This window comes from Pungitius pungitius, chromosome 18 (genome assembly GCF_949316345.1).
Source record: "Pungitius pungitius chromosome 18, fPunPun2.1, whole genome shotgun sequence".
Taxonomy (NCBI): domain Eukaryota; kingdom Metazoa; phylum Chordata; class Actinopteri; order Perciformes; family Gasterosteidae; genus Pungitius; species Pungitius pungitius.
The window spans coordinates 15,638,593-15,663,583 of NC_084917.1; the positions used below are offsets into that span (position 1 = coordinate 15,638,593).

Sequence of the window (24,991 nt, forward strand, 5' to 3'; positions counted from 1 at the left end):
ATGAGCAATGAATACTCTAAAGAGCAGGACAGAAAAGACATTCTTGTTAAATGAAGCATTGATATTATTATTGCATTGAGATTGTTAATGCATTAAGGTTATTATTATTTAATACATTTAATTTACCTTCCAAAATATAGCAGAGCAAGAGAACGAAGCAACACAAATGGAATATATTCAATTAAGTGCCTTGACCATTGTGTACACCCTGTTAATTATACTGTAAATAATGTGACAATAACAAGTTTCATCAACTTGATGCTAAATGGGTCAATCAAATGATCACACTACAGCCTTTGGATGAAAAACATTTGATGTGGAGAAATTGTAGCCTTGGAGAGGCCCCAAACGTATGAGCGGACCGGACGCGCACGGACGTGTTCGGCTTGATGCAACATTCAAGGAGCTGAAGAGCATTATCACCCTTTGCTTTTAGATGTTTAAACAAATCATACTTTAATATATTTCTTTCTCATACAAACACGTGGATTGCAAACACATACATACGCAGATTTATTGAAAAGAATAGAACAACTGCGTTGGGGAAAGTTGCATTTTTAATATCTGATCGGGTCTTGACCATAGATCCCAAAACGCCAAGGGTCCTTGAACGCAGCACGAGGTTTGACAGCTACACGGGAAAACATGGCGGCTGCTGGCTAACGCAACCTGGTAACAGCGTCGTCTTTTATTGTTCTACACCTGTCAGGAGACATCTAGGACGGGGAAAATATTCCCGGAGAGATTGTGAACGAGTGTCCCCCCGTTTTCCCCGTCTCAGCTTATTATCCAGCCTCTGTGGTAACGTGATGTGAAGGCGGTGTGTGAGCATTAAACGGCAGGCAGGGGTGAAGTGACACAACAACAGTGGACTGAGGGCGGACTCCTTGCTTGGTTTCTTCATCTCTTTGCCAATATGATCCTCAGGTAAGACACTGCTCCGACTGACGTTACGGACCCAGAATGTCTCTATGGAGTCGTGTATGTGTGTCTGTTTCCTCGTTGTTTCGCTTGACCTCCGCCTGTGGCACCGTCAGGTGACGCGTCGCTTAAATTGCACACGGAGATAATAGTGAAGAGAGACGTTACCGGGTTGCTGTAATACACGATCAAACATTATGGAGATTATACCTGCGCCTCTTCAGAACGACCGGTTAAATCAATTTACCTGTAATGTAAGATAAACAGTCACCGATTAGCTGTCACGGTATCCGTTTGTTTGTGAACTGTACTCAAAAAAATGATGGCTCCAGCCCTGGAGGAATGTTATTAACGTTAGATACATTTATATTCCTTATACCAAGGCGGACGCAAAATAATCATCGTCTCTACAACAACAACAACAACAACAACAACTGTACATTGTAGTCCGACTGTAAGAACCCACTACCCAAAGGTTGCTTTAAAATATCATTGTCTGCCGAACTATCTACCTGCCTGTCTACCCGTCTACATGTCTACCTACCTGTCTACGTGTCTGTCTACCAACCTACCTGTCTACGCGTCTAGCTGCCTGTCTTCCTGTCTACCAACCTAACTGTCTACCTCAACTCCCTCAACCTCAACATGTATTTGTACATACTTCTATTTATATATATGAATGCATACTATTAGCATCTAGTGGTGTGGGCAATATTTTCTTGGCACACTTTGGGCCCCTTTAGTACCAATGGAGCATCATTTAAATACAGCAGTGTACCTGAGCATTGTTTCTGACCATGTCCATCCCTTCATGACCACAGTGTACCATCCTCTGATGGCTACTTCCAGCAGGATAATGCACCATGTCACAAAGCTCACATCATTTCAGATTGGTTTCTTGAACATGACAATGAGTTCACTGTAATAAAATGGCCCCCACAGTCACCAGATCTCAATCCAATAGAGCACCTTTGGGATGTGCTGTGAGGACTGTTCCCAACACCTTGTAGAAAGTATAACACTGAGAATGAAGGCACTTCAGAAGCCAAAGGGGGTCCAACCCTTTACCAGCAAGATGTACCTAGTAAAGTGGCCCCGGTGTGTGTGTGTGTGTGTGTGTGTGTGTTTTTATATATATATATACAAACATGACCATGCACCTTTTTAGTCCCATTATTTCAACAAACACACACACACACACTGGGTGGAGTCAAGGTTTCCACAGACGGAGAGCAAACATGATACAGCTTTCTAACAAACATCCCCTTCCTCACACTTTCCTTTGTTTCCTAAGCCGCAGGTGATCTCAGGCCTTTCTGTGAACCAGCCCCTCACCCACCCCTGCTGACGATGACATCGCCACCAGCAGAGCCCCCCGCTGCCTCCCTGTCCACTGAGCCCAGGGTGCGGCCCTCGGCTGCCCTGGACTCTTTGTCCATGTCCTCCCTGCTGTCTGGGGATTTAGACGATGAAGGTGATGGAGGAGGGGAAGAGGATGGCCTCGGAGACCTAGAAGTGAACCCCTATGACGGTTTGCCGTTTTCTTCGCGCTACTACGCCCTGCTGGAAGAGAGGCAGCGGTTTCCCATCTGGAGGCTGAGGCAGAGTCTGCTGGAGCACCTGGAGAGCCACAACATGCTGCTGCTCAGTGCACCGAGTGGAGCTGGGAAAAGCACCCAGGTAACGCAGTGACATCACATGTGCTATAAGGAGTCACCGAGATCTATTCAGATCAAACTCTTAAGAGGACATATAATGAGCATTCTACACGTTCATTCTGTCTTTCCGCCCCCAGTTTGGGAAACACTGCTGTTTACAATACAACTTTAGAGATTTTTATTAGTCAGTGTTTCTCAGGTTGATGGCTGAAACAATCATTTAATGAAGACTGCTCCACCTTGATGTTCAAGTAATTCTATTTATACTGGCTGTGCTTCTAAAACTGCGTGTAATCACTAGTGTCTCCAGTATTATGTTCCCACTTCCTTGTCTTTTCTCTTTCCCCTGCAGGTGCCACAGTGGTGCGTGGACTATGCTTTGTCCTATGAATTTTCTCAGGGCCTGGTGTGTTGTTCGCAGCCCCATTCGGTGACAGCGGTGAGTCTGGCCCTGCGCGTGGCTGATGAGATGGATCTCAGTCTGGGTCTGGAGGTGGGCTACAGAGTGTCTCATGATGACAGCTGTACACCCGACACCCTGCTCAGGTTTGGCTGCATGGACAACGTATATTGAAAATGACATCATATTCAAAACTCTCATTTTCAGTGTCACTCATACAGCTGCCATAGAAATCAATGTCTCCGCATTCAATAATTCACAATTGATGTAACAGAACAACCCACAATATTCCACGATGCCTGAGGGGAAAGAACCAATCAGATGTATGTTAGTTACAGCAGTAACTAAAATATGTTTCTTTAAAAGATGGCTGAGCTGTCTGCAGTGGGAAAAAGAGAGTCAGCGTAAAGAAGAGCATAAGATCTGTAAGGCTTTGGGTCAAATGTAATCTGAGAACCCTCTGGGTATCGTCTGACGAGATTCCCTTTCCTTTGGTTTGAAATGAGCTTGTAACCCGGGTACGGGTATGAAAAGCTGCTCTTCTGAACCGATGCTGATTTGTGTCCCGCGTGATAGCAGATACACAAGTTGGGTATTTTCCTTCCAGCCACGCCCTGACTCTTTGTTCTGTGTTCCTTTAGTTCGCTGTCCGAGCAGTGCTATTATTGAAGAGATCCTTGTGTCCTTCCCTGCACAATGATTGTGTAAAGAGAGGTCGAAGCTTTCAGCCAGTTACCATGTCACTTTATCTCTTTGTCATGTGACTGTGGCAGACGTGCGGAGTAACACGCGGACACTGGCAGCTCGAATATAAGTTTCTTTATTTGCTCGCAGTGCTTCGAGGTCGCACACTCCTCGCACACTCGTCGTTCACTCGTCGTTTGCTCGCCGTTCACTCGTCGTTTGCTCGTGCGTGCTCCAGAGTCTCCGGGCCCCCCTCTCCAGATCTGTTTACTGGTTTTAAGCACAGGGGGACAATTAGTTGATACATCCCAGCTGTGCTCATTACCTGCCGGCACCGTTCCCTGCACCCCTCCTCCCAGCTCTCCTCCCCCCCCTGCAGCTGAGCTAATCACACCCCACCACCACATACCCCCACCGCCCGACTTAGGCCGGGGAGCCGTCCGGCCGAACCAACTCCCCCCCCCCCCCCCCCCCCCTCCTCCTCCTTCTCTGGAGGGCGGGAGAGGAAGTCGGCCACGACCATCTGCGTCCCGGGCCTATGGATCACCTTGAAGTTAAAAGGCTGTAAAGCTAGATACCACCGAGTGATCCGGGCGTTGGTATCCTTCATGCGGTGGAGCCACTGCAGCGGGGCGTGATCCGAGCAGAGGGTGAATGAGCGTCCCAGGAGGTAGTACCGCAGGGAGTCGACCGCCCACCGGATGGCCAGGCACTCCTTTTCCACGGTGCTGTACCTGGCCTCTCTCTCCGATAACTTCCGGCTGATGTAGAGGACTGGGCGGTCCACCCCCTGCACCTGCTGGGACAAAACGGCCCCCAGCCCTCTGCTCGACGCATCAGTCTGCAAGACAAAAGGGAGAGAAAAGTCAGGTGTATGGAGGAGAGGTTCCCCGCAGAGAGCCTGTTTTACCCCCTCAACCGCCCACTGGCACCGCTCGGTCCACTGGACCGGATCTGGGGCACCTCTCCGGGTCAGGTCAGTCAAGGGGCTGGTCAGCTCCGCAAAGCCCGGGATGAACCTCCTGTAGTACCCGGCCAGCCCCAGGAACTGCCTCACCTCTTTTTTTGTCTTAGGACGCGGGCAGGCCGCAATAGCCGCGGTCTTGTCTACCTGAGGGCGCACCTGCCCGCCCCCCAAGTGGTACCCCAGATACCGTACCTCCCTCCGCCCAACTGCACACTTCCCCGGGTTGGCGGTGAGCCCGGCCTGCCTCAGGGATTCCAGCACCGCGCCCACCTGCCGCACATGCTCCGCCCAGGTGGTGCTGTGTATGATCACATCATCCAGGTAGGCGGCAGCATATGCAGCATGCGGGCGAAGCACCCGGTCCATGAGGCGTTGGAAGGTGGCCGGGGCCCCGAACAACCCAAAGGGAAGCATGGCGAATTGGTATAACCCAAACGGAGTGGAGAAGGCCGTCTTTTCCTTGGACTCTGGTGACAAGGGAATCTGCCAGTAGCCCTTGGTTAAATCCAGTGTCGTAAAAAAACGTGCGGTGCCCAGTCGGTCCAGGAGTTCGTCGACCCGGTGCATCGGGTAGGCATCGAAACGTGAAACGTCATTCACCCTGCGATAGTCCACACAGAACCGCACAGACCCATCCTTCTTAGCGACCAAGACGATGGGGCTGCACCAGGCGCTGTTGGACTCCTCTATTACCCCCATCTCCAGCATCGCCGCTAATTCCCGCTGAACCACTTTTCTCTTGTGTTCAGGTAACCGGTAGGGCCGTGTTCGCACTGTCACGCCCGGGGACGTCTCAATGTGGTGCGCTATGAGGTCCGTGCGACCTGGCAGGAGAGAGAACACATCATTAAACTGACTTTGCAACTGGGCTAAGTCCGTTTTCTGGGCCGCAGAGAGATGGGCCTCGAAGTGGAGCCGGGTCGGATCGGTGGACTTAGAAACCTCGGGCCCCAGCTCCTCTCTCTCAGCTACTGCGGACACCAGCGAAACGGACTCCGCCTCTCTCCATTGTTTGAGGAGGTTGAGGTGGTAGATCTGTGTAGCTCCGCCCCTGTCAGATCGCACCACCTCATAGTCGACGTCCCCCACCCGCCGTGTGACCTCGAAGGGCCCTTGCCACCTGGCGAGGAGTTTTGAGCTGGAGGAAGGAAGCAATACAAGAACTTTTTCTCCCGGTGTAAATTGTCTCAGCTTTGCTCCTCTGTTGTACAGCCGTTGTTGACGCTCCTGGGCCTCGAGCAAATTCTCACGTGACAACTCACCCAGTGTGTGGAGTTTGGCTCGCAGGTTTAGGACGTATTGAATCTCGTTCTTACCGGGGCTCGGACCCTCCTCCCAGTGTTCTTTAAGCAGGTCGAGCACCCCCCGGGGTTTCCTGCCAAACAGCAGCTCAAAGGGAGAAAATCCCGTGGAGGCCTGAGGCACCTCCTGCACTGCAAACAACAGAGGATCAAGCCATTTATCCCAATGACGTTCATCGTCGTGAATGAACTTACGAATCATGGATTTTAAGGTTTTGTTCAGCCGCTCCACCAGCCCGTCGGTCTGGGGGTGATAGACGCTGGTCCGAATAGACTTAACTCCCAGTAATTCGTAAAGTTCCCGCAGTGTACGTGACATGAACGAGGTGCCCTGGTCCGTTAGAATCTCTTTCGGGATTCCAACGCGGGAGATGACCTGAAACAGTGCCTGCGCAACACTCCTCGCGGAGATGTTGCGCAATGGCACTGCCTCGGGATATCGCGTTGCGTAATCCACCAGAACTAGCACAAAGCGATATCCCCGTGCACTCCGGTGAAACGGCCCGATAAGGTCCATACCTAAGCGCTCGAACGGCACCTCCATCAACGGGAGCGGTCGCAGCGGCGCTCTCGGAATGGCCGGCTGGTTCACTAGCTGACACTGCGGGCAGGACGCGCACCATCGGCGCACATCCGCCCAAATGCCTGGCCAGTAAAATCGGGCCGTTATCCGGTCCATAGTTTTGTCACTACCCATGTGGCCCGCCATCGGGTTATAGTGAGCCGCCTGGAAAATTATTTCCCGACGGCTTTTTGGTATTACTAACTGGGTGTTCTCCTGACCTGTACGAGTGTCACGACTCACTCTGTATAACCTGTCCCTGATCAATGAAAAGTGCGGGTATGATAATGCGGTGTCAGGGCGCACCATGTGACCATCAATACGTATCACCTGGTCGAAGGCCGAGCGTAGAGTATCATCACGAGACTGTTCCAGTGGAAAATCTTCCATGGAGCGTAATTCGGGAGCCCGCGGAGTCTCCGTGGGAGGCTCCGTCGGTTCCCCGTCCCTGTCTGCAGTGTCGGATAACCTCGCGTCACCACTGAGCACCGCACACATCCCGCATGTCCCTGCTGCTCGTGACCGCACCCCCGCGCACTGCCCCGCTAACTTATGAAACCCTGCCCAGTCTGTCCCCAAGATTAGGGGGTGCGTAAGGCGGGAGCTAACCGCAACCTTAATCTTATGCTTTTTACCCCCACACCTAATCTCTACCGGTACCACTGGGTAGTCGTGAATATCCCCATGCACACACTTAATACATACCCGCGATGCCTCCACCAATGCCCCGGGTCGAACCAGCCTCTGGTGGATCATGGACTGCGTGCAGCCCGAATCCACCATCGCCTGGTATGTACCCCCCTGGATCCTTACCGGAACGCAGTACGTCGCTCCCGGGCCGGGGGAGGGTGTTGGAGGTCCGGCAACCCTCACCGTCTGGCCCACCTCCATCAGGGGGCACTCCCGCCGGTAGTGCCCGGGCTGCCCGCACCTCCAACACTCCTGCCCTGGCGGTTGAGGCGCTCTCGGTGGGTCAGGAAGAGTGCCGGGTCCGGTCGGTTCCCCACGGTCGCCCCCCCTGGTCCGGGCTGGTGATCGCGGCGTCGGCAGGGGCCACGCCGCGGCCGGCTGCTGGGTCCTCCTTCGCGGCGTGGGGACTGGGGGTGGTGACGCGGGCGGGCGTCCGCCGTCGCCCCGTCCGCCGGGGTGAGCCGCCAGGTGGTCCTCTGCTAGGGTGACAGCCGCCTCCAGCGTCGCCGGGCGGTGGTAGCGGACCCACGACGAGGTCCGTGGCGGCAGGCCCTGCAGGAACTGCTCCACCACCACCTTCTCCACCACCGCCGGTGCTCCGCCCGCGCCCTCCGGCTGCAGCCACCTGTTGGCCGCGTCCTTGAGCTGCTGGGCGAAGGCAAACGGGCGGTCCCCCGGCCCCAGCTTCGCCTCCCGGAAGCGCCTCCGGTGGTCCTCGGGGGAGAGCCCCAGCCGGTCAACGATGGCCCTCTTCACCCCGTCGTAGTCGTGCCGCGCCCCCGGTGGCAGACCAAGCGCCGCCGTCTGCGCCTCCCCGGACAGCAGCGGCAGTAGGCGGATCGCCCACTCGTCCGCCGGCCACCCGCACGCCCCCGCCATCGCCTCGAACATTTCGAGGTAGGACTGCACCTCGTCCGCCGGCGTCATTCTGTGCAGCACCACCCCCGCGTAGGCCGAGGGAGCCGCCGCCGGCGGTGCCGCACCTGGCCGGGCCGCCAACTGCTCCAGCACCTGGGTCTGCCGGTCCGCCTGGGCCTGGAGCGCCCCCATAAAGTGCCGGTTGGCCTCCGCTTGCTCCCGCTGCATCGCGGCAATTTCGCCCAGCATCCGCCCGAGCGCGACCGCCGGCTGCGCCATCCCCTCCGCGTGGTGATCGCTGGGTTCCATCCGCTAGTTGGGCGCCACTGTGGCAGACGTGCGGAGTAACACGCGGACACTGGCAGCTCGAATATAAGTTTCTTTATTTGCTCGCAGTGCTTCGAGGTCGCACACTCCTCGCACACTCGTCGTTCACTCGTCGTTTGCTCGCCGTTCACTCGTCGTTTGCTCGTGCGTGCTCCAGAGTCTCCGGGCCCCCCTCTCCAGATCTGTTTACTGGTTTTAAGCACAGGGGGACAATTAGTTGATACATCCCAGCTGTGCTCATTACCTGCCGGCACCGTTCCCTGCACCCCTCCTCCCAGCTCTCCTCCCCCCCCTGCAGCTGAGCTAATCACACCCCACCACCACAGTGACGTTTGAGTTTGATGTCGAAATGCTTTCAAATCTCTATTTGTTGAAAGAACACTCATTGCTGTTTTTCATTTTTTTCTCCCCAGGTTTGTCAGTGACAGCCTCCTGCTTGAGGAGATGATGTCAGACCCTTTGCTGCATCAGTATGGCATCGTGGTGTTGGACGAGCTCCAGCAACGCACCGTGCCCACCGACGTGCTGCTGGGCCTGCTCTGTGACGTCTGCCGCCAGAGGCCGGACAACTTCCGGGTGGTTCTCCTCACTCACCCAACGCTGGCGCCTCGCCTCTCCACTTTCCTGGGACCATCAGTCCCTCACCTCACCCTGGACAGTGTGCTCCAAGACCCACCCACCACAGAGCCGGAGGAAGGGAGCGAGGCACAGGGGGGAAGGAGGCCTGCGATTGAGGCGAACCGGGTGGAGACGCTGTATAGAGAGCTTTCATCAGGGAAGGAGCCGGCAGTTGCTGCCTGTCACATGGTCCTGGATCTCCACCGAAGGGGAGAGGAAGGAGATGTGATGGTGTTCTTGGCCAGTGCTCAGGTACACGTCTACTAATGATGCATATTACTCTTTATTCACCAAAAAAATAAGCCACTTAACTTAAATAAGCCACTTAACTTGTGACATCAACATCTCTGAGCTGATGTAGATGGGCTTTACTAGTTGGTCATCATTCACCCATTAGCATCCCTTCCAACATTCAATGGTTTTCAAGGGGAGAAGACCTTCTGGCTATGATCAACACAACAAAATTTGAATATGACTATTAATAGTGCCAGTTAACCAGTTATCCTTTGAGTCACTGTGCCTCCTGTCTCACATTCGGTGGTTCATCAGTAAAGAGTTCAGCATTTCTGTGGAGTGACGGTCCTGTTCATTGGAAGAAATGTATCAAGTTACTGTTTAGGTCTTTTTGTATTTTTAACAAAAGGAAAAGCTCTGAGCTCCACCAGCTTTGTGTTATAGGACTGAAATGAGGACACCTCCACCTGAGAGGCCAGTGTCTCTCTCTCTCTCACACACACACACACACACACACAGTCACAGTGTATCTGTCATGTGCAAAGCCATCTGTATATTTATCCAACTCGCTCATGAACATTATACTCCCTTCATGTTAACATTTGGAGTCAATGCTTGTTTCTATTTCAGATGGAGCGGGTTGTTGACCTCTCTGGTTATACAGATGTGTTCTGGTTGATCCCCAGTGACTCAAACAAGCACAGGCAAACACACTACGGTTGCCTTGTGTCAGCTTACTGCAACACTCATAACATGTGTGGAGGGCTTGAGAGTGAAGTTCAAACTGATGCTCTGTTCTCTCTGTGTAGGAAACAGAGGTGTGTTTGGCTCTGCTGGAGAAGGAGTGTGTAGCTCTGAGTCCTCAGCTTGGTCCTCTCAGGATCCTCCCCCTCTATGCTGGACTGGGTGGACTGACCCAGCGGGTCTACGAATCCAGCCCTGAAGATCTTGCACTAAGGGAGAGTGACGGCTCTGAGGCCCTAGACTGCTCCGTGCGGGGAGCCAAAGGTCAGGGGGTGAAAAGGAAGGTTATTCTCTCCGATAGCCTGGCAGAGGCTTCCTTCTCCCTGCCAGCCATTCGCTACGTCATAGACACAGGCCTTCAACTCAAAACTGTGAGTCTGTGTAGTTTTTTTCTGACCTGACTAAATGTTATGATTATTTTTTTTATTGAAACATGCCAAATTCTCTTCATCTACTATGTTTGTATTGCATGTGTTTCCTCTGATCATTGGTAGTTTGTATCCTTTTGATAGAACCTTGTGCTAATGCGCTCAATCAAAAAATTCAAATAAAATGAAACGTAAAAAAGCCACTACCTTTATTTCATGTAAAAATGGACAAATCCAGTTCTGACATTTCCCTCGTATCCCGCCAAAGGTTTACAATACACAAATACGAGCTAATTCGCATGTGGTGAGGACGATCAGCAAACACCAGGCGGACATGAGAACGCAAAGAGTGAACAGCCACCTCCCCGGTAGGTCAAAGGTCATTGCTACTGTTGTTATTACCAGCTTCCTAAACCCTAAGGTTTAACTTAATGAACTGTATAACCTTTCTCTCATTTGTGTTTAGGGCTGTGCGTCCGTCTTTACGCCCAGTCTCTGTATGAGGGCGGCATGGAGGAGGCACATTGTCCAGGGGTGGTGGAGGAAAACCTGAGCCACTTGGTGCTGTTGCTCAAGAGGCTTGATATTGCCGACATGGGACAGTGCAAGTTCCTCGACCGACCAGGTACATTCATGAACTGCTTTGATTAACACTTGGTACCAACTGTGACTGTGAGGCCGGTATTGTTTTCACCGAGAGAGTCCTTGTGGGAGTCATCATGGCTGAATGTGTTCCTGGAGGGAGCGACTGTAACGGGACCTACCACTTAAGAGCTGAGCAGGACTCTACCAGGGAAAGGAAGGGCAGGTGGATTTATGGAGACCATTTGATACAATTTGAAAATACTACCACACCACCAGGATGGTTTTACACCTGCAATTGTTCTACTGTTATTTCTCAAAAGGTTCTGAGCCAGCTGGTATGTTCCTGCAGTTCTACTACTGGAACATCAAACATTATAGCGATAAATTATGAGACTACTTATTGTTAGCTAGCAACTATGGCAAATGAAACGCAATTACTTGCTTTAGTTTTGGCGTTTGAGGAGCAGGAGGAGGGTGGAGGGAGGAAGAGCCAAAGCGTTTATGGGTGCATAAAATCCTCGCAGAGGGCCTTTAGCAATCTGGTCCCGGAGCCAGGCCTAGACGGTGCTAGGTTTCCAGCTTGGTCTATTTTGGGGCCACCGGTAACTAAGGTAGTGGGTTACGTACCTACTATCCTTGTCCTGATTGGTCAGCTGTCAAAACGGCACTTGACGTCACCAAGCACTTTTTCTGAAAAGTCACTTCTGAAAAGTTTTTTAAATGCACCTGCTTTTTAAAAAGGCTTCCTTTTCCCAGAGGGTTGCATGTAAAAAAGAAAAAAAAGCAGTCACGAGCTACATCTGTATCTATGAACAAGTACAGTGTGTGGATGCCTCCTCTTCTTCAGTCTATAAAGCTCCATTAGGACTTTTCATCACTCACACTGTGCTTTATTTAGACTCAGTCCCTCATACACCGCCCTGCTCACACAAATACTCCACACAGCAACACTGCTATGTACTACAGCGTATTGCAGAGCACTTCATATTGTATCAGTATTTCCATGTCCTCCATATTTATTTTCCTTCCATGGGTGTCTCCTTCCCAGCCCCAGAGGCTCTAATGCAGGCCCTGGAGGACCTGGACTACCTGGCAGCACTGGATGACGATGGGAACCTGTCAGAGGTGGGCATCATAATGTCGGAGCTGCCCTTGGAGCCCCCACTGGCCAAAGCCCTGATCGCTGCCTGCGAGTATGACTGTGTAGATGAACTGCTCACTATAGCCGCCATGCTTACAGGTAAAGAAAAAGAATGACTGTAATCCACTCACATTCCAGGAGATATAATGCCCTGTGACCCACTGATATGCAATGGCTATGTAAGATAATACATATTTGAGGATACAGCACATAGTATCTTATTATATTATTATATACATATTGACTAATGTGCTCTTGATGTGGTTTCTGTCTTCTGTCAGCTCCTAGCTGCTTTGTGACAGCGGAGCCCAAAGGAGAGGAGATCGCGGTCACACACTGGAGACCCCTGATGCACGCAGAGGGAGACCACATGACCCTCATTAATATTTACAACCACTTTATAGAACGTACGTACTGCGCAGCCTTCATTACATGAAGTTACTGGGTTCCCAGTGGTCATGGGTTCTTCTAATGAGGCTTTACAACAGATATGTCAATGAGTGTGAGTGGTCTCTGTGTGGTGATTTCAGATAATCAGGATGAAGCGTGGTGCACAACAAACTTCCTCAGTCACGCTGCCTTGCGATTGGCTGTGGTGATCAGAGCGGAGCTGCTGGAGGTGATGCAGCGAATCGAGCTTCCTGTTTCTCCTCCTGCTTTTGGATGCCAAGACAACTGCACAAACATCAAGCGGGCTCTCATCTCAGGCTTCTTCCTCAAAGTAAACACCCTGTTGTCCCATTATCCCCAGCTCTTCTGTCTTCAATAATATTTCGAAAATCGCTGCGTCTCACCATTCTCTAATTTCACACACCTACGTCTTCCTTTACCCTTCTGCCGATAAACCAGTTGTTCTTCTGTTCAGGTGGCTCACGATGTGGATGGCTCAGGTAACTACCTCCTGCTAACTCACCGCCACGTGGCTCACCTGCATCCCTTCTCCTCCTACCTGTGTCGGCAGCCGTGCCCCAAACCCCCCAGCTGGGTCCTGTACCACGAGTTCACCATCTCCTGTGATAACTGCATCCGCATCGCTTCAGAAGTCCACCCTCAGATGTGAGTGAAACTGGTAGTTATATGTCTGCCGAAGTACCCGGAGAGACCCAACGTAGGGACGCGAGTAAAGTCAGACGACCTTGCCGTCCCTTAATATTATCCACCTTGGACGGAATTAATAGTTAGGACTGGGTCAAGTCATCTGTTGATTTTAAGGGGAACCCTCAATTTTGAAGTGAGCGCATTTCTGGCTAGCTTCTCCTCCTGCATCCAACCTTCATGCTAAGCTAGGCTAATCACCTCCCGGCTCAGGGAAAGAAAATAAGGTTGTTTTTTAGAATGTTTCACTGTTCACCCGAGGATGGTCAATAATGAACCCCCTCTCGCTGTAGGCTTGTGGAGCTGGCCCCCCAGTACTACCTGGGGAACCTGCCATCTAGTGATGGCAAAGAGCTGCTCATGGAGCTGAGGCAGAGTCTGGAGCCCCAGCCATACGACCCGGACCACAGGTCAGACGAGCCCAGCAGGACTCACAGAGACGTGGACGCCACCGGAGAAACTCACAGTCAGTCTGGCACTGAGCTCTGTATTGTCCAATGAGTGGGAAGAAGACACAGTGGTCACTTTATACTGAAATCTTGGTACTTTGTAAAAAGGTGGGTTTAATCATCACAGATCATCATGTGTGATTTCAAATGGACCTTTACTGGAAATCCCTAATGTACAGCAATGTATTGTCGATGTATCTTATATGCAGTGGCTTTGGGAAATATTTAAACCCCTTCATTTCTCCTTGTTATTAGTTTTATTTAGAATTATTTTTATTTCATGAGGGACTTGTGTTTCTGTTTTTCTATAAAAAAGCAAATAGTGTGATAGTAGTCTGTAATAATTACTTTATGATGGATCTAACTAGAATAGCGTGAGATTGGGAACTCGCGTTACAGTGCATAGCAACAGCAAACAAACATCCTTTGTGCTTTGTGTGGTACTACAAACATGAAATACTTTGTCAAACCCCTGAAGTGTAATTGTTGTTAAAACACAATAGACTTCAGCTAATAGCAATACGCACTACAGTGAGCAGAAACATGTTATGGTTGACCTTTGACCTCTATGCAGATGCTCATGCACAGATGGCTTCTCAGGGCTTACTGTGATCCACAAAGCTTCTATTTTCAATGTTTTGATACTGTTTGTATAATAATTTGTGTTTCCTGCTTAGATTCTACGTTTTTCTCTCCATCTTTGTGTCAGCAATAAAACATCCTATTTCATAGGATTTCTTTCTATACACTACTTCAAATAAGTGTGTTCTTGTGTTGGAAATATGTCAGCTAAGGGACTGTTTTATTCTAACCACTATAGTTAATTAATACCATACTGGGTGGACTTTGCCCTTTGCTTGGCTTTCTGTATGTGTGGAAGCTCAAGCGTTATCTCCCCTGGAGAATTGTCTTGAGGTGCAAAGGTCAAACCTCATGCACACAAAAGGACTTCCCCAGTTTATAAGGGTCAGAGGCGAGGCAGCAGAGCACAGGTGTTCCCACAATGCAAATTGACTAACCATGACTATGTATGCGTATAATTTTCATCTCATTTCTCTATTTATTTTCATCAGTGGTGTAGATTCTTGCGAAGGAGGCCTTCAGCTTAGAAGCTGCTGATCATGGGCTGCGTCATCAGAGCAGCGTCCCTTGTGGTGTGGTACGCACATTCTTTCTGCTTGAACATCTTCAGCTCCATCTCAGTCTGCATGCGCATAGACTGAAGGCACAAAAAAGACAACAGTTGAAAAATGCTCTGTCTGTAGAAATATTTCTTGGCTGTACTCCTAGAAGTAGTTTAGAGCATCAAGTACCTCCAGGTCTCTGGTGATGGGGTGGTTGGGTCCATGTGTCACCATGAGGATGCCAAAGGCCCTGCAAATGAAGCCGTGACCCACTTCGATCTGCCCCGCATGCCAGTGGGCGACACCTGCCCGCATGATGGCCATGCCCAGCTGAGCATTATTGGGGTTGTACAGTTTCCTGCCAAAACAAATCCCACAGAGAGCGCCACCAATCATCTATGCATACTACTAAACCAACAAGGGTTGTGTGTATATTAAGGCTAATATCTTTCCTTTATCCATGATACCCACATGTATCCCTCCACCATCCTGCGGGCGTAGCCTGCAGCCTCAGAGAAGGACTGCAGGTACGAGAGCACCTCGCTGGCAACGCTGAGCACGCGCAGCACATACAGGTGAGTGTCAGCTAAGACATCGCTCTGCTTCTCCAGACAATCACGGCACATCCTCACAACCTGAGAGAGGGCCGACGGAACGAGGGTGAACCATATGAGGTGGAGACAATGAGAGAGACAAAGGGATGAGGAGTGCTGTGTACCTCGTGGTAGTCCTTCTCAATGCGGAGCCTCTCGATCTTCTCCACACATTCTTTACTGAACGCGGTCACCTCTTTCACCTTATCAGCCGAGGGCTGAGAGGGAGACACAACGACAACAGCCAACAGGAACATTCACTATTTCCATCACCACAAACGTGAAATGAAGATGTGACCGTTATGATGTAATGCCAGACTTTGTTCCCCTCGCGCTCTGCCGCAGCCATCATCAGGTGGTCCTTGGCGTGCTCACTGCACTGTTCACAGCGGCACTGGAAGTGGAAACGCTCCTGCAGCTTCTTCTGGCGGTCAGTGGAGAGGTTGAGGAAGTCCACGTAGCTCACAGTCAGCTCCTCACCCTCTGAGATGTGACCCACAGCTCGCAGCTCGATCCTGAGACAGAGGGGCACGAGAGAGGGGTCTCATCTTCTCCTCTTACACACTACTTCATGGTGACGCCTGCCTTTCTTTTTTAAAATGTTCTTTATCTTTACTTATCAGCACCGATGCACATTAATTGAGTCTTTGTTTATGTCAATTGGCTTTATGAATGAAACCACACATCATTTCTGAGAAGTCTGGGTGTTATTTGCTATGGGTCATACTTGGTGTTGTCATATACATCTAAGAACGTCACATCAGCTGAAGTACTTACCGCCTCTGAGAGTGGAGAGCAGAACTCACTGCTGACTGGCTGCAACAACCAGAGAAAAACGATGGTTCACAGTTTTCATTTTTCTACTTATTATTCTGGTATACACTCATAATATATATTGAATTACAGAGTCAATAGGGAGCTGTGGTACCTACTTGCCATGGTTGAGAACGACGCTGCAGTTGGGCCAACAGTCGTGGTTGACCAGACAAAGGTTGGGGAAAAGACCCAAGCCCACAGCCTGCAGGCCTCTCTGGTCACTCAGTGTGACTCCATTACACTTGATCTGCAGAGAGACACATCAAGGGGGGGGAGGACAAAGTACCTCAGTTCGTTTCCGATGCTGTCTTTCCGAGGGGCACTTTACAAAAATATAATCATGTGTTACTGAGCAATAACAATCAATTCATTGTTACAATGCCAAGGATGTGTGAGACGTCCTCGACAGAATGCTGCTTTCTTCCATAAGAGCAGTATTCCAGGAAGGTGTGCACATCCGCCTTGAGCTGCTTGAGGTCTTCTTCAGGTAGATCAGCCACATGGTCCTCTAGGTGGTCCACTGAGACCATCTGACTGTCTGACACAATGCCTGAGTCCTTGTGTATACGCCACAGCGTACGAGCAGCCAGACTGGGAGAGACAAGTATGGAAAGCATTCAGAATCATGTGTCCACCACTGTGTCCTTTACTGCTATACCACACTATTCTATCATATACTACACTATGTTATACCACACTATTCTATAATATACTACACTATGTTATACCACACTATTCTATCATATACTACACTATGTTATACCACACTATTCTATAATATACTACACTATGTTATACCACACTATTCTATCATATACTACACTATGCTATACCACACTATTCTATCATATACTACACTATGTTAAACCACACTATTCTATCATATACTACACTATGTTATACCACACTATTCTATAATATACTACACTATGTTATACCACACTATTCTATCATATACTACACTATGTTATACCACACTATTCTATAATATACTACACTATGTTATACCACACTATTCTATCATATACTACACTATGCTATACCACACTATTCTATCATATACTACACTATGTTATACCACACTATTCTACACTATGCTATACCACACTATTCTATCATATTCTACACTATGTTATACCACACTATTCTATCATATTCTACACTATGCTATACCACACTATTCTATCATATACTACACTATGTTATACCACACTATTCTATCATATACTACACTATGTTATACCACACTATTCTATCATATTCTACACTATGTTATACCACACTATTCTATCATATTCTACACTATGCTATACCACACTTTTCTATCATATACTACACTATGCTATACCACACTTTTCTATCATATACTACACTATGCTATACCACACTTTTCTATCATATACTACACTATGTTATACCACACTATTCTATCATATACTACACTATGCTATACCACACTTTTCTATCATATACTACACTATGCTATACCACACTTTTCTATCATATACTACACTATGTTATACCACACTATTCTATCATATACTACACTATGCTATACCACACTTTTCTATCATATACTACACTATGCTATACCACACTTTTCTATCATATACTACACTATGTTATACCACACTATTCTATCATATACTACACTATGCTATACCACACTTTTCTATCATATACTACACTATGCTATACCACACTTTTCTATCATATACTACACTATGTTATACCACACTATTCTATCATATACTACACTATGCTATACCACACTTTTCTATCATATACTACACTATGCTATACCACACTTTTCTATCATATACTACACTATGCTATCACATATCACATATATGTAAACATATTTTCTATCACATATCAAAAATATCACAAAAAAGGTGTTGTGTACCAAAGGGCAATACATTCAATCCTTTTGTCACAGCAATCTAGTGTCCCTAATGAACCTGACTTAACACAGAATCACATTTTAGGAAACTAAACTAAAGGAAACTAAACTAAAGGAAACTTTGGGACTTTGGCTTCTATGATTTCTTTCCTTGCACTTCACTGTTCTATCACTTCCAAACGACTTTCTCTCCATGTGCCTCCTGCAGCTTGCTTCGGGTCAGCTCTCCTTACCGAATGTTCTCGCCGGGCCCCTTGCCCATCTTCTTGATGGCTGCACATTCCTGCTTGTGTTCATCCCAGCATGCAGTCTGGCAGGTGCGATCGCAGTAATGGGCGAACTTACACTGGCCACAGCGGTGCAGTTTGGCTTGGCGCCGGAAACAGCTGTGGCACACCTGAGTGGCCAAACTGGGAAGGAGACAAAAGAGAGGACGCTTGTAGCTGAACTAAAAACACCATCTCTCACTAATGAGAGCAGAGACCAAAGAAAACTAAAGTGTTGCATTTCGCTAACTTTGGCTCAAAAGCCTGGAAACAAGTTGTACACCCAGCCTTCCAAGGGCTCTGTCAAACCGGTTCTACAAATCAAATGTAGAAATGTCGCACACCAGGAGAAACATTAGAGCCTGGGCAGCAGAAAGCAAAACCGTGACAGGAGAAAGCAAGTCGATTCCACAATGATTACAGCCATATCTTTAACATTTGTCTCAGACAAACCTTCCCTGAACTATGGGGAAACAAACGTCAGACAAACTTCCTAAAGTTAAAGCTTAACTTTGACTTTAAATGTATTTAAAAACACTGCTCGGCGTCTCTCCCAACTCCTCCTACATATGTCCAGACCTCTCAGCAACCCTTGGTTTTATGTTTGGTTTCTGTTTAATGAAAACCTTTTTATTATTTTCCTATTTGAGCTGGGACAAAGTTCCCAATGGAGTATGAAGCATATGAACATTTTAAAGAATGAAGGTATTACAGTCTGAAAACTGATACAGGCTCTACTGCATGTATATGGAACAAATATCCTCTATTTCTCACAAGATCTCTGTGGAATATCTATTACTAATGTTTGACACATGACACTGTGACAACTCTCTCACTGCAAGTGTCATGAGGATTTGGCATTTGAAAATGAGGTCACCGCTTAGAGAAGCCTGACCTCTCTCCACCACACACAGATGTGCAGACATGCTGAGTAGGAAGAAGCCAGCCCTCTGACCTGTCCAGCTAGTCTCAGACCACAACAACAGCAGCCTCGTACCTGTCGAAGACCACAGCAGAGAAACTGGGCTCGGCGAAGACCACTTCCCCAGCACAGAGCTCTTTGGTGGCCCTCAGGCCTCGACCTTTGTTGCCAGCATCAAACAGTTGAGCACTCTCCATGTTCCCCACAGTCATTTTGCTGGTGAAAGCATACCCAGAGGAGGCCGAAGGCTGCAGAGGGATGAGGGACTGGACAAGCTGTAGCGAGTGGAGAGTTCTTGCCCCCTCTGTACGAATCCTACCCCTGCTACAGCCCAAAATAAATGCCGGTTGAACCAACTCTAAGAGTGGGAAGAGGGGAGGGCAGTGGAAATGAGGGGCTGGAGGGGTAGTTGGTCTAGGTGGTCTAGGTGTGCCCCCTTCTTTGGGTTGGTTCCTCTGGTGGTATTTTGGTTCGGGGCAGCTGTGGGTGTCTGTCAGAGGCTCATGACAGGAGAAATTCAGACGCAGCTCGTTGCAATGTATGGGGGGGGGGGGTCCTATCCTGTCGTCTTCAGACCTCCAAAAAGCCTTTAACATGGCAACACCATATCTATAGAGAGGCCATTTGGTACACAATACAGCTCTCTGCTGTACTGTCAGCCAATGATTTAGTCGTGTTTTGTATTATATAATAATAAGACCTCATTACAAGCTGAACCATGTTGAGAAGGTTGTTTGGAATGGGAAAGAACGGGTTTGTCACCCCGAATTAACATTTCCACAGTGGATTCGTTCTTAGATCAAAATATTTGTCTATTTATTTATCAGATATCTCATCAGGAATTTACACTTCATTAAGGATTACCAATATAGAAGTATTTCTTAGTATTATAAAAATGTAAACTCTTCGAATTGTGAGTCGTACTGGTAGTTTTTAAGTGGAGTAATGGGAGTTTTTAATACTTTGAAATTGTTGTTGGTCAGCATCTTATCATAGGCTTTAATTGGAGAAATTGCAAAAAATGAAAAAAGACAGAAATAAAAAAATATTGCATTTATTTAATAAACAGAATTACGATTTCAAAACAGATTAGAGCTGAAAGACAGCAGCTATGAATCAAAATAATAGTGGAAAAGGCAACGTCAACTGATGGACACCGTTATGACAAAGATGGACTATTTGTCTCCTCTTCCACCCTTGTGAACAGATGTGAGCAGCAGTGTTTAGGATGTGATCACATCTAGTGCAGTTTCAGCCTTTGACTCCTTCCCCTCCCTTCAGGTAAAGGGACACGGTCTAAGTCTCGCTGTTCGGTTTGTCTGGTCTGGGCTCCCGTAGAAACATGATGGACTCCCCAAAGAGGACGTGCTCCTGAGAATACTCTCGCTTCGGCATCTACATCAAAGTACTCCACCTCCTTCTTCCCCCTAGAGTGTGGTAACTGATAGCGTTGCCATTGCAGCTCCAACTTTTTCTCTCCCTCTGTGGTTGAATACCACTGCCATCCTTGCTCTAACTCGCCCCCCTAGTGTCAAGGTTGGTACGACACATTTGTCCCTCCTTAGTATTTCTCCTTAGTTCCCTAGCATCCCCCCCACCTTACGCTCCTTTGTTCAATCACAGTTAATTATTTGTTTAGATAGGTTTATAATTGTGTCGGTTACAGATATGGTTGATCTTGATCAATGTTACTATGAGTTAATAAAATGTTATACTTTAAAGAATGTCTTGTCTTTTTGTTTACTTGTGCATTTGTATTATGGTGACAATCAGTATTAACTTCAAAATGATTTACTCTTTATTAGTGTATATCAATTATGAGATTTGATTTGTATTGGTTATCATTAACAACGCTTTAAATATAAAAAGGAATAGATGTGATGTCCAAGGACGCATGCTGTGTGAGCTGGAGATGACTCAGCCCCTGAACGTTTACAGAGGGTGTCATCTACGCCGCTGCTCTCCTGCAGAGAGCTAACTGGAGTTCTGGAATGTTGCACTTGCTGAACCTCATTTGGATATGCAGGCATCATATTGGTCCATTTCAATATAAAAGGCTACAATGTTGATGTTTACTATCTACCCACTTCAAACTGTAATGCAGGTGGTAGATATAAATCAAATACATTAGCATATAAATTAAGGACATAAATGTGTAGGCAGTCATGCGGTGTCTACAGGTCAAAGATGTCGACGTGAGCTCCTGTTGTGTAGTTGTCTTCCAGGAGGAGCTTCATCAGCTTGGAACAAGACGCCTCACAAGTGAGCAGCTGGCCCTGAGCAAACATGTCTGAAAAGGACTTCCTGATGGTGGGATCAGCCGTTGTGGATCTGGCCAAAGTCTGCATGGCGGTGTCCAGAGGCCCTGGTTCAAGACAGAGGACACAAGTGAGTGTGGGTGAAGGCTGGGAATGGACACAACAAATGCATCATGGTTTAATCCTCCCCTCATTATTCTGTGACTGAAAGTCAATGGTATTGCTGCTCATTATCGGGACTTCTTCAGAAAGACTTCATTCAATTCCTCCAACCAGCTCCAGCCTCAGGCTGACCAGTTGGAGTGGAACACCGGCAGTAGCAACAGGTAGTTCCTCACCTGGGGCGTAGCTGAGCACCCGGACGTCCGGCTCCTCTTCGGCCAGCACCCTGAACATCATGTCTCGGGCAGCCTTACCGGTGCAGTACAGCACCCAGGAGCGGAAGGGCTGCAGAGCGCACAGTGAGGAGATGTTGATCACGGTGCGGAGCTGACCTGGACGCCGTGGGAAGGCCTGCAGGACGCTGGCAGTGAGGCACAGGGAGGAGCTGACGTTTAGAGACAAGTAAGAGTCCACCTCAGCCATGTCTGTGAAGCTTTTGGCATAGCGAGACACGTCCCCCAGCGACGCTAGGAAGAAGAAAGGAGGGCTTACCAAAATTATAGCATGTGTGAACATTGAAGCCCTGAACAAACCTTAATATTTCATAATTTTTGAAGAATAGGGGGCGCTGTAATTAATGGTTGAAACTCTGCCTATTTTCATGATTTCTTACAGTTGTAAAAGACCAAACTCCTCCCAGGGATTAAACCTGATTCTTTTCAAAATCGCGCAGTGTGATCCTGAGACCCAAAAATTATCAAATTTTTTAACAGTCCCTTATCCATGAAACCTTTAACAACATTTTGAATATGACAAAGTCCCCAAAAAGGCCTGCGGTTTGTGAGAATAATAATAATAATACATTTCTTGAAATATAATAGGTTCCTCTACGACTAGTTGTAGCGAGGACCCTATAAAAGGGTTCCACTCAAATGCTGCTGGGGCCCCTAATGTAGGGATGCATTTGTCTGACTTTACAAAGCGCTGTATTAACTACTCTGTACAACTAAATACAAAGACATACATTACGGACTTGTTATCTACTATTAAAATAAATCATACACCAGCAGCTTGTTTACTAAGCTGCTGGTGTATGATTTATTTTAGGTCTCCTGAAGGCAACTCGTGATTACACGCTCCCTCGTTAATGCCCCGCCCCCTAAAACCTGCAACCGAATAATATAATACAGCAAATATCCAAAAATATACATCTGATTCAAAACTAAAGTCAACCCTAAACAAACTTTTCGTCCACTATTTATTTTGAATATATTGCTGTATTTTACAATGTTCAGGACCAAAACTTTCAGGTTCACGTTTGTTTTTCAAATGATCAAAACTTTGGCTGCATACGGCTGCTCCTCACCACAGTAGCGCGGACGGTGGATTAGACCATCGCCACCTTCCACCGACCACTTTTCGCACTCGGCCTCACTCCCTTACCAGCGTTGTTGACCAGCAGCAGGTGGTCCATGTCCTCGGAGAAGGCCTCTTTGGACGCTGCAACGATGCTCTCCAGTCCGTCCGTCTCACTCAGATCTGCTACCACGCACTCGACCACCAGCCCCGCTCGGCCTGCCTCAGACTCGGCCAGCTCGGCCTGCAAGGCCCGCAGCTCTTCGACGGAACGGGCCGTCAGGACGAGCGCGGACCCCGGCTTTACCAACCGAGACATCTCTCTCGCTATGGCCTGACCAAAGCCTCTGGAGGCCCCGGTGATGATGCACAGCGCCCGGCCCAGGTCAGTACGCGCAGTGGAAGACATGGTTACTGAGGGCTCATTCTGCGCATGCGTTATATCCCAACGAGTGCAGAGACAAGTGCAGAGACCATAGATATATATATATATATATATAAATAAAGGCTAGATGTCTCGTCCGCGTTGCAGGTCAACGAAGTCGAACGTCCGCACATGGCCGCCATCTTGCTACAGTCAGCTCATAACATTGTGTTGGTAGTGATTCGTGTACTTTTTAAATAATCATAACTTGCCCAATTTCCAACCGATTTTTAAACGGTTTGGTACTATTGATACTATGAATAATTATGTTATGTTCCAGAAAATAATTCTAAAATGGGTACAAGATTTCCCTTTACAAATATACATCAACAAATGCTGCATGTTGAAATCCCCACCCTGTACAGAGATGTATTTTTGCACTCTGCATATTTATGAATAATTATAATTATAACCATGGGTTTTCATACAAAATATCATTAAACAGAAAAGATGGGTGCAATACTTGTATGTTTAGTTTAAACAATTAATAACTCAAATTATTGTATTAATCTCTTGATGGACATGGACATGGTCACATGTATTTGACCTCATCTTCCTGACGCCGTCTTTCCAGCATGTCCAACATCATTTTTTTGAGACCAGGTCTGACATCAATAAAGTTCAGCCACCTAATATAATTAAAAAGTAGACAGACATTTAACCATGTAGCCATTTAACCACTAACTAAATATTTATTGTAATATTTTTATTTTACCTCAGTAGCATTCAGCTTGTCTTTCAGCTCTTCATCGATGAGATTTTTATCCTTCGGTTCCTCCAGAAGAGCCTGCATGTTGTTCTTGGCGCTCTTTTCTCTCCTCTAGGCCTCACTCTTCTCCCGCTTCAGTTTCCTCACTCCTCCTGAGGCTTCCTCAAGTTTGGCCTTTATGGGAAGCAGGCAACGCATATATATAAGTGGTCAGTGGTCACTCTCCGGGAGTCGGTCCGTTGTCCCCGCCGCCGCTTCGAGGCACGCCGGGTCCAGCGAGCACGAGCCCGAGGGCCATTCGCCCCCTCCGAGGAGGGTTCCGGCTCTACTACACTAGCGCTTCCCTGCCAGTACGCTGTTACAGGGCGCTGTGTCTGTAGACCCGAGACGTTTACCAAATGCGTGGACGCTGCTCTGGCACCATTGCGTCTGCAGGGCATCCGCATCTTGAACTACATAGACGACTGGTTGATTCTAGCGCCATCCGTGCGGCTGGCGGCCCAACATCGAGATGTTGTGCTTGCCCACATCAACCGTCTGGGGCTGAGACTCAACGCCAGGAAAATCGGGCTGTCCCCAGTGCAGAGGACCACCTTCTTGGGCGTTGTTTGGGATTCGACCACGATGCGGGCACATCCGTCTCCCGCTCGAGTAGTTTCGATCCTTTCTGCAGTCAAGCAGGACAAGCTAGGCCAGCCACTCACTGTGAAGCAGTTTCAGGGACTGTTAGGTCTCCTGGCAGCGGTATCCAACGTGATCCTTTGCGGCCCGTTACACTTGAGACCGTTGCAGTGGTGGCTCAGGGCCAAAGGGTTCTCCCCGAGGGGAAACCAGCGCCGTCTGGTCAAGGTCACTCGGCGTTGCCTGCGGGCTCTGGCCATATGGGGGGCAGACGCCCTGTCGAGACAGGGGCCGA

The 24,991-nt window shown here is 48.3% G+C and overlaps 3 protein-coding genes across 5 annotated transcripts; 1 reads left to right on the top strand and 2 right to left on the bottom strand.

Annotated features, from left to right (window-relative positions):
• Positions 1–555: 555 nt before the first annotated feature.
• On the top strand, positions 556–14,353 carry dqx1 (DEAQ box RNA-dependent ATPase 1). Of its 3 annotated transcripts, XM_037485073.2 has the most exons (13): positions 556–672; positions 782–927; positions 2,216–2,601; positions 2,932–3,125; positions 8,782–9,238; positions 10,030–10,335; positions 10,601–10,700; positions 10,799–10,957; positions 11,966–12,157; positions 12,340–12,465; positions 12,589–12,779; positions 12,924–13,114; positions 13,447–14,353. In XM_037485073.2, the coding sequence occupies exons 3-13, from the start codon at positions 2,272–2,274 to the stop codon at positions 13,652–13,654; spliced, it is 2,454 nt and encodes an 817-aa protein (XP_037340970.2). In that variant the 5' UTR covers positions 556–672; positions 782–927; positions 2,216–2,271; the 3' UTR covers positions 13,655–14,353. The 3 variants fall into 3 exon arrangements, with proteins under 3 accessions (XP_037340970.2, XP_037340967.2, XP_037340969.2); XM_037485070.2 differs by having other exon boundaries at positions 587–927; XM_037485072.2 differs by having other exon boundaries at positions 587–927; positions 2,222–2,601.
• On the bottom strand, positions 13,934–19,582 carry smyd1a (SET and MYND domain containing 1a). Its single transcript, XM_037485074.2, has 10 exons — positions 19,302–19,582; positions 18,272–18,448; positions 16,513–16,726; positions 16,252–16,382; positions 16,097–16,135; positions 15,639–15,834; positions 15,445–15,537; positions 15,198–15,361; positions 14,916–15,084; positions 13,934–14,821 (listed from the first exon to the last, which is right to left on the bottom strand). The coding sequence occupies exons 1-10, from the start codon at positions 19,436–19,438 to the stop codon at positions 14,708–14,710; spliced, it is 1,434 nt and encodes a 477-aa protein (XP_037340971.1). The 5' UTR covers positions 19,439–19,582; the 3' UTR covers positions 13,934–14,707.
• Positions 19,583–20,264: 682 nt separating this feature from the next.
• Positions 20,265–23,389, bottom strand: spra (sepiapterin reductase a). The gene is made up of 3 exons (XM_037485349.2): positions 23,030–23,389; positions 21,823–22,113; positions 20,265–21,591 (listed from the first exon to the last, which is right to left on the bottom strand). Exons 1-3 carry the CDS (start codon positions 23,349–23,351, stop codon positions 21,401–21,403), a joined length of 804 nt encoding a protein of 267 aa, XP_037341246.2. The 5' UTR covers positions 23,352–23,389; the 3' UTR covers positions 20,265–21,400.
• Positions 23,390–24,991: the final 1,602 nt, after the last annotated feature.

What these genes read in the sequence shown, in the direction of transcription:
- smyd1a (XM_037485074.2), bottom strand. Translation starts at nt 19,438, where the DNA reads ATGACTGTGGGGAACATGGAGAGTGCTCAACTGTTTGATGCTGGCAAC. An exon ending in GCTCTCCACTCTCAGAGGCG is followed by an intron (nt 15,835 to 16,096) that starts GTAAGTACTTCA and finishes CCTCTGTCTCAG; the next exon opens with GATCGAGCTGCGAGCTGTGG. An exon ending in TTGAGAAGGACTACCACGAG is followed by an intron (nt 15,362 to 15,444) that starts GTACACAGCACT and finishes GCCCTCTCTCAG; the next exon opens with GTTGTGAGGATGTGCCGTGA.
- dqx1 (XM_037485073.2), top strand. Translation starts at nt 2,272, where the DNA reads ATGACATCGCCACCAGCAGAGCCCCCCGCTGCCTCCCTGTCCACTGAG. An exon ending in AGTGAACAGCCACCTCCCCG is followed by an intron (nt 10,701 to 10,798) that starts GTAGGTCAAAGG and finishes ATTTGTGTTTAG; the next exon opens with GGCTGTGCGTCCGTCTTTAC. An exon ending in TCTCAGGCTTCTTCCTCAAA is followed by an intron (nt 12,780 to 12,923) that starts GTAAACACCCTG and finishes TCTTCTGTTCAG; the next exon opens with GTGGCTCACGATGTGGATGG.
- spra (XM_037485349.2), bottom strand. Translation starts at nt 23,351, where the DNA reads ATGTCTTCCACTGCGCGTACTGACCTGGGCCGGGCGCTGTGCATCATC. An exon ending in GCTGCTGGTCAACAACGCTG is followed by an intron (nt 22,114 to 23,029) that starts GTAAGGGAGTGA and finishes TCTTCTTCCTAG; the next exon opens with CGTCGCTGGGGGACGTGTCT. An exon ending in GGTGCTCAGCTACGCCCCAG is followed by an intron (nt 21,592 to 21,822) that starts GTGAGGAACTAC and finishes GTCTTGAACCAG; the next exon opens with GGCCTCTGGACACCGCCATG.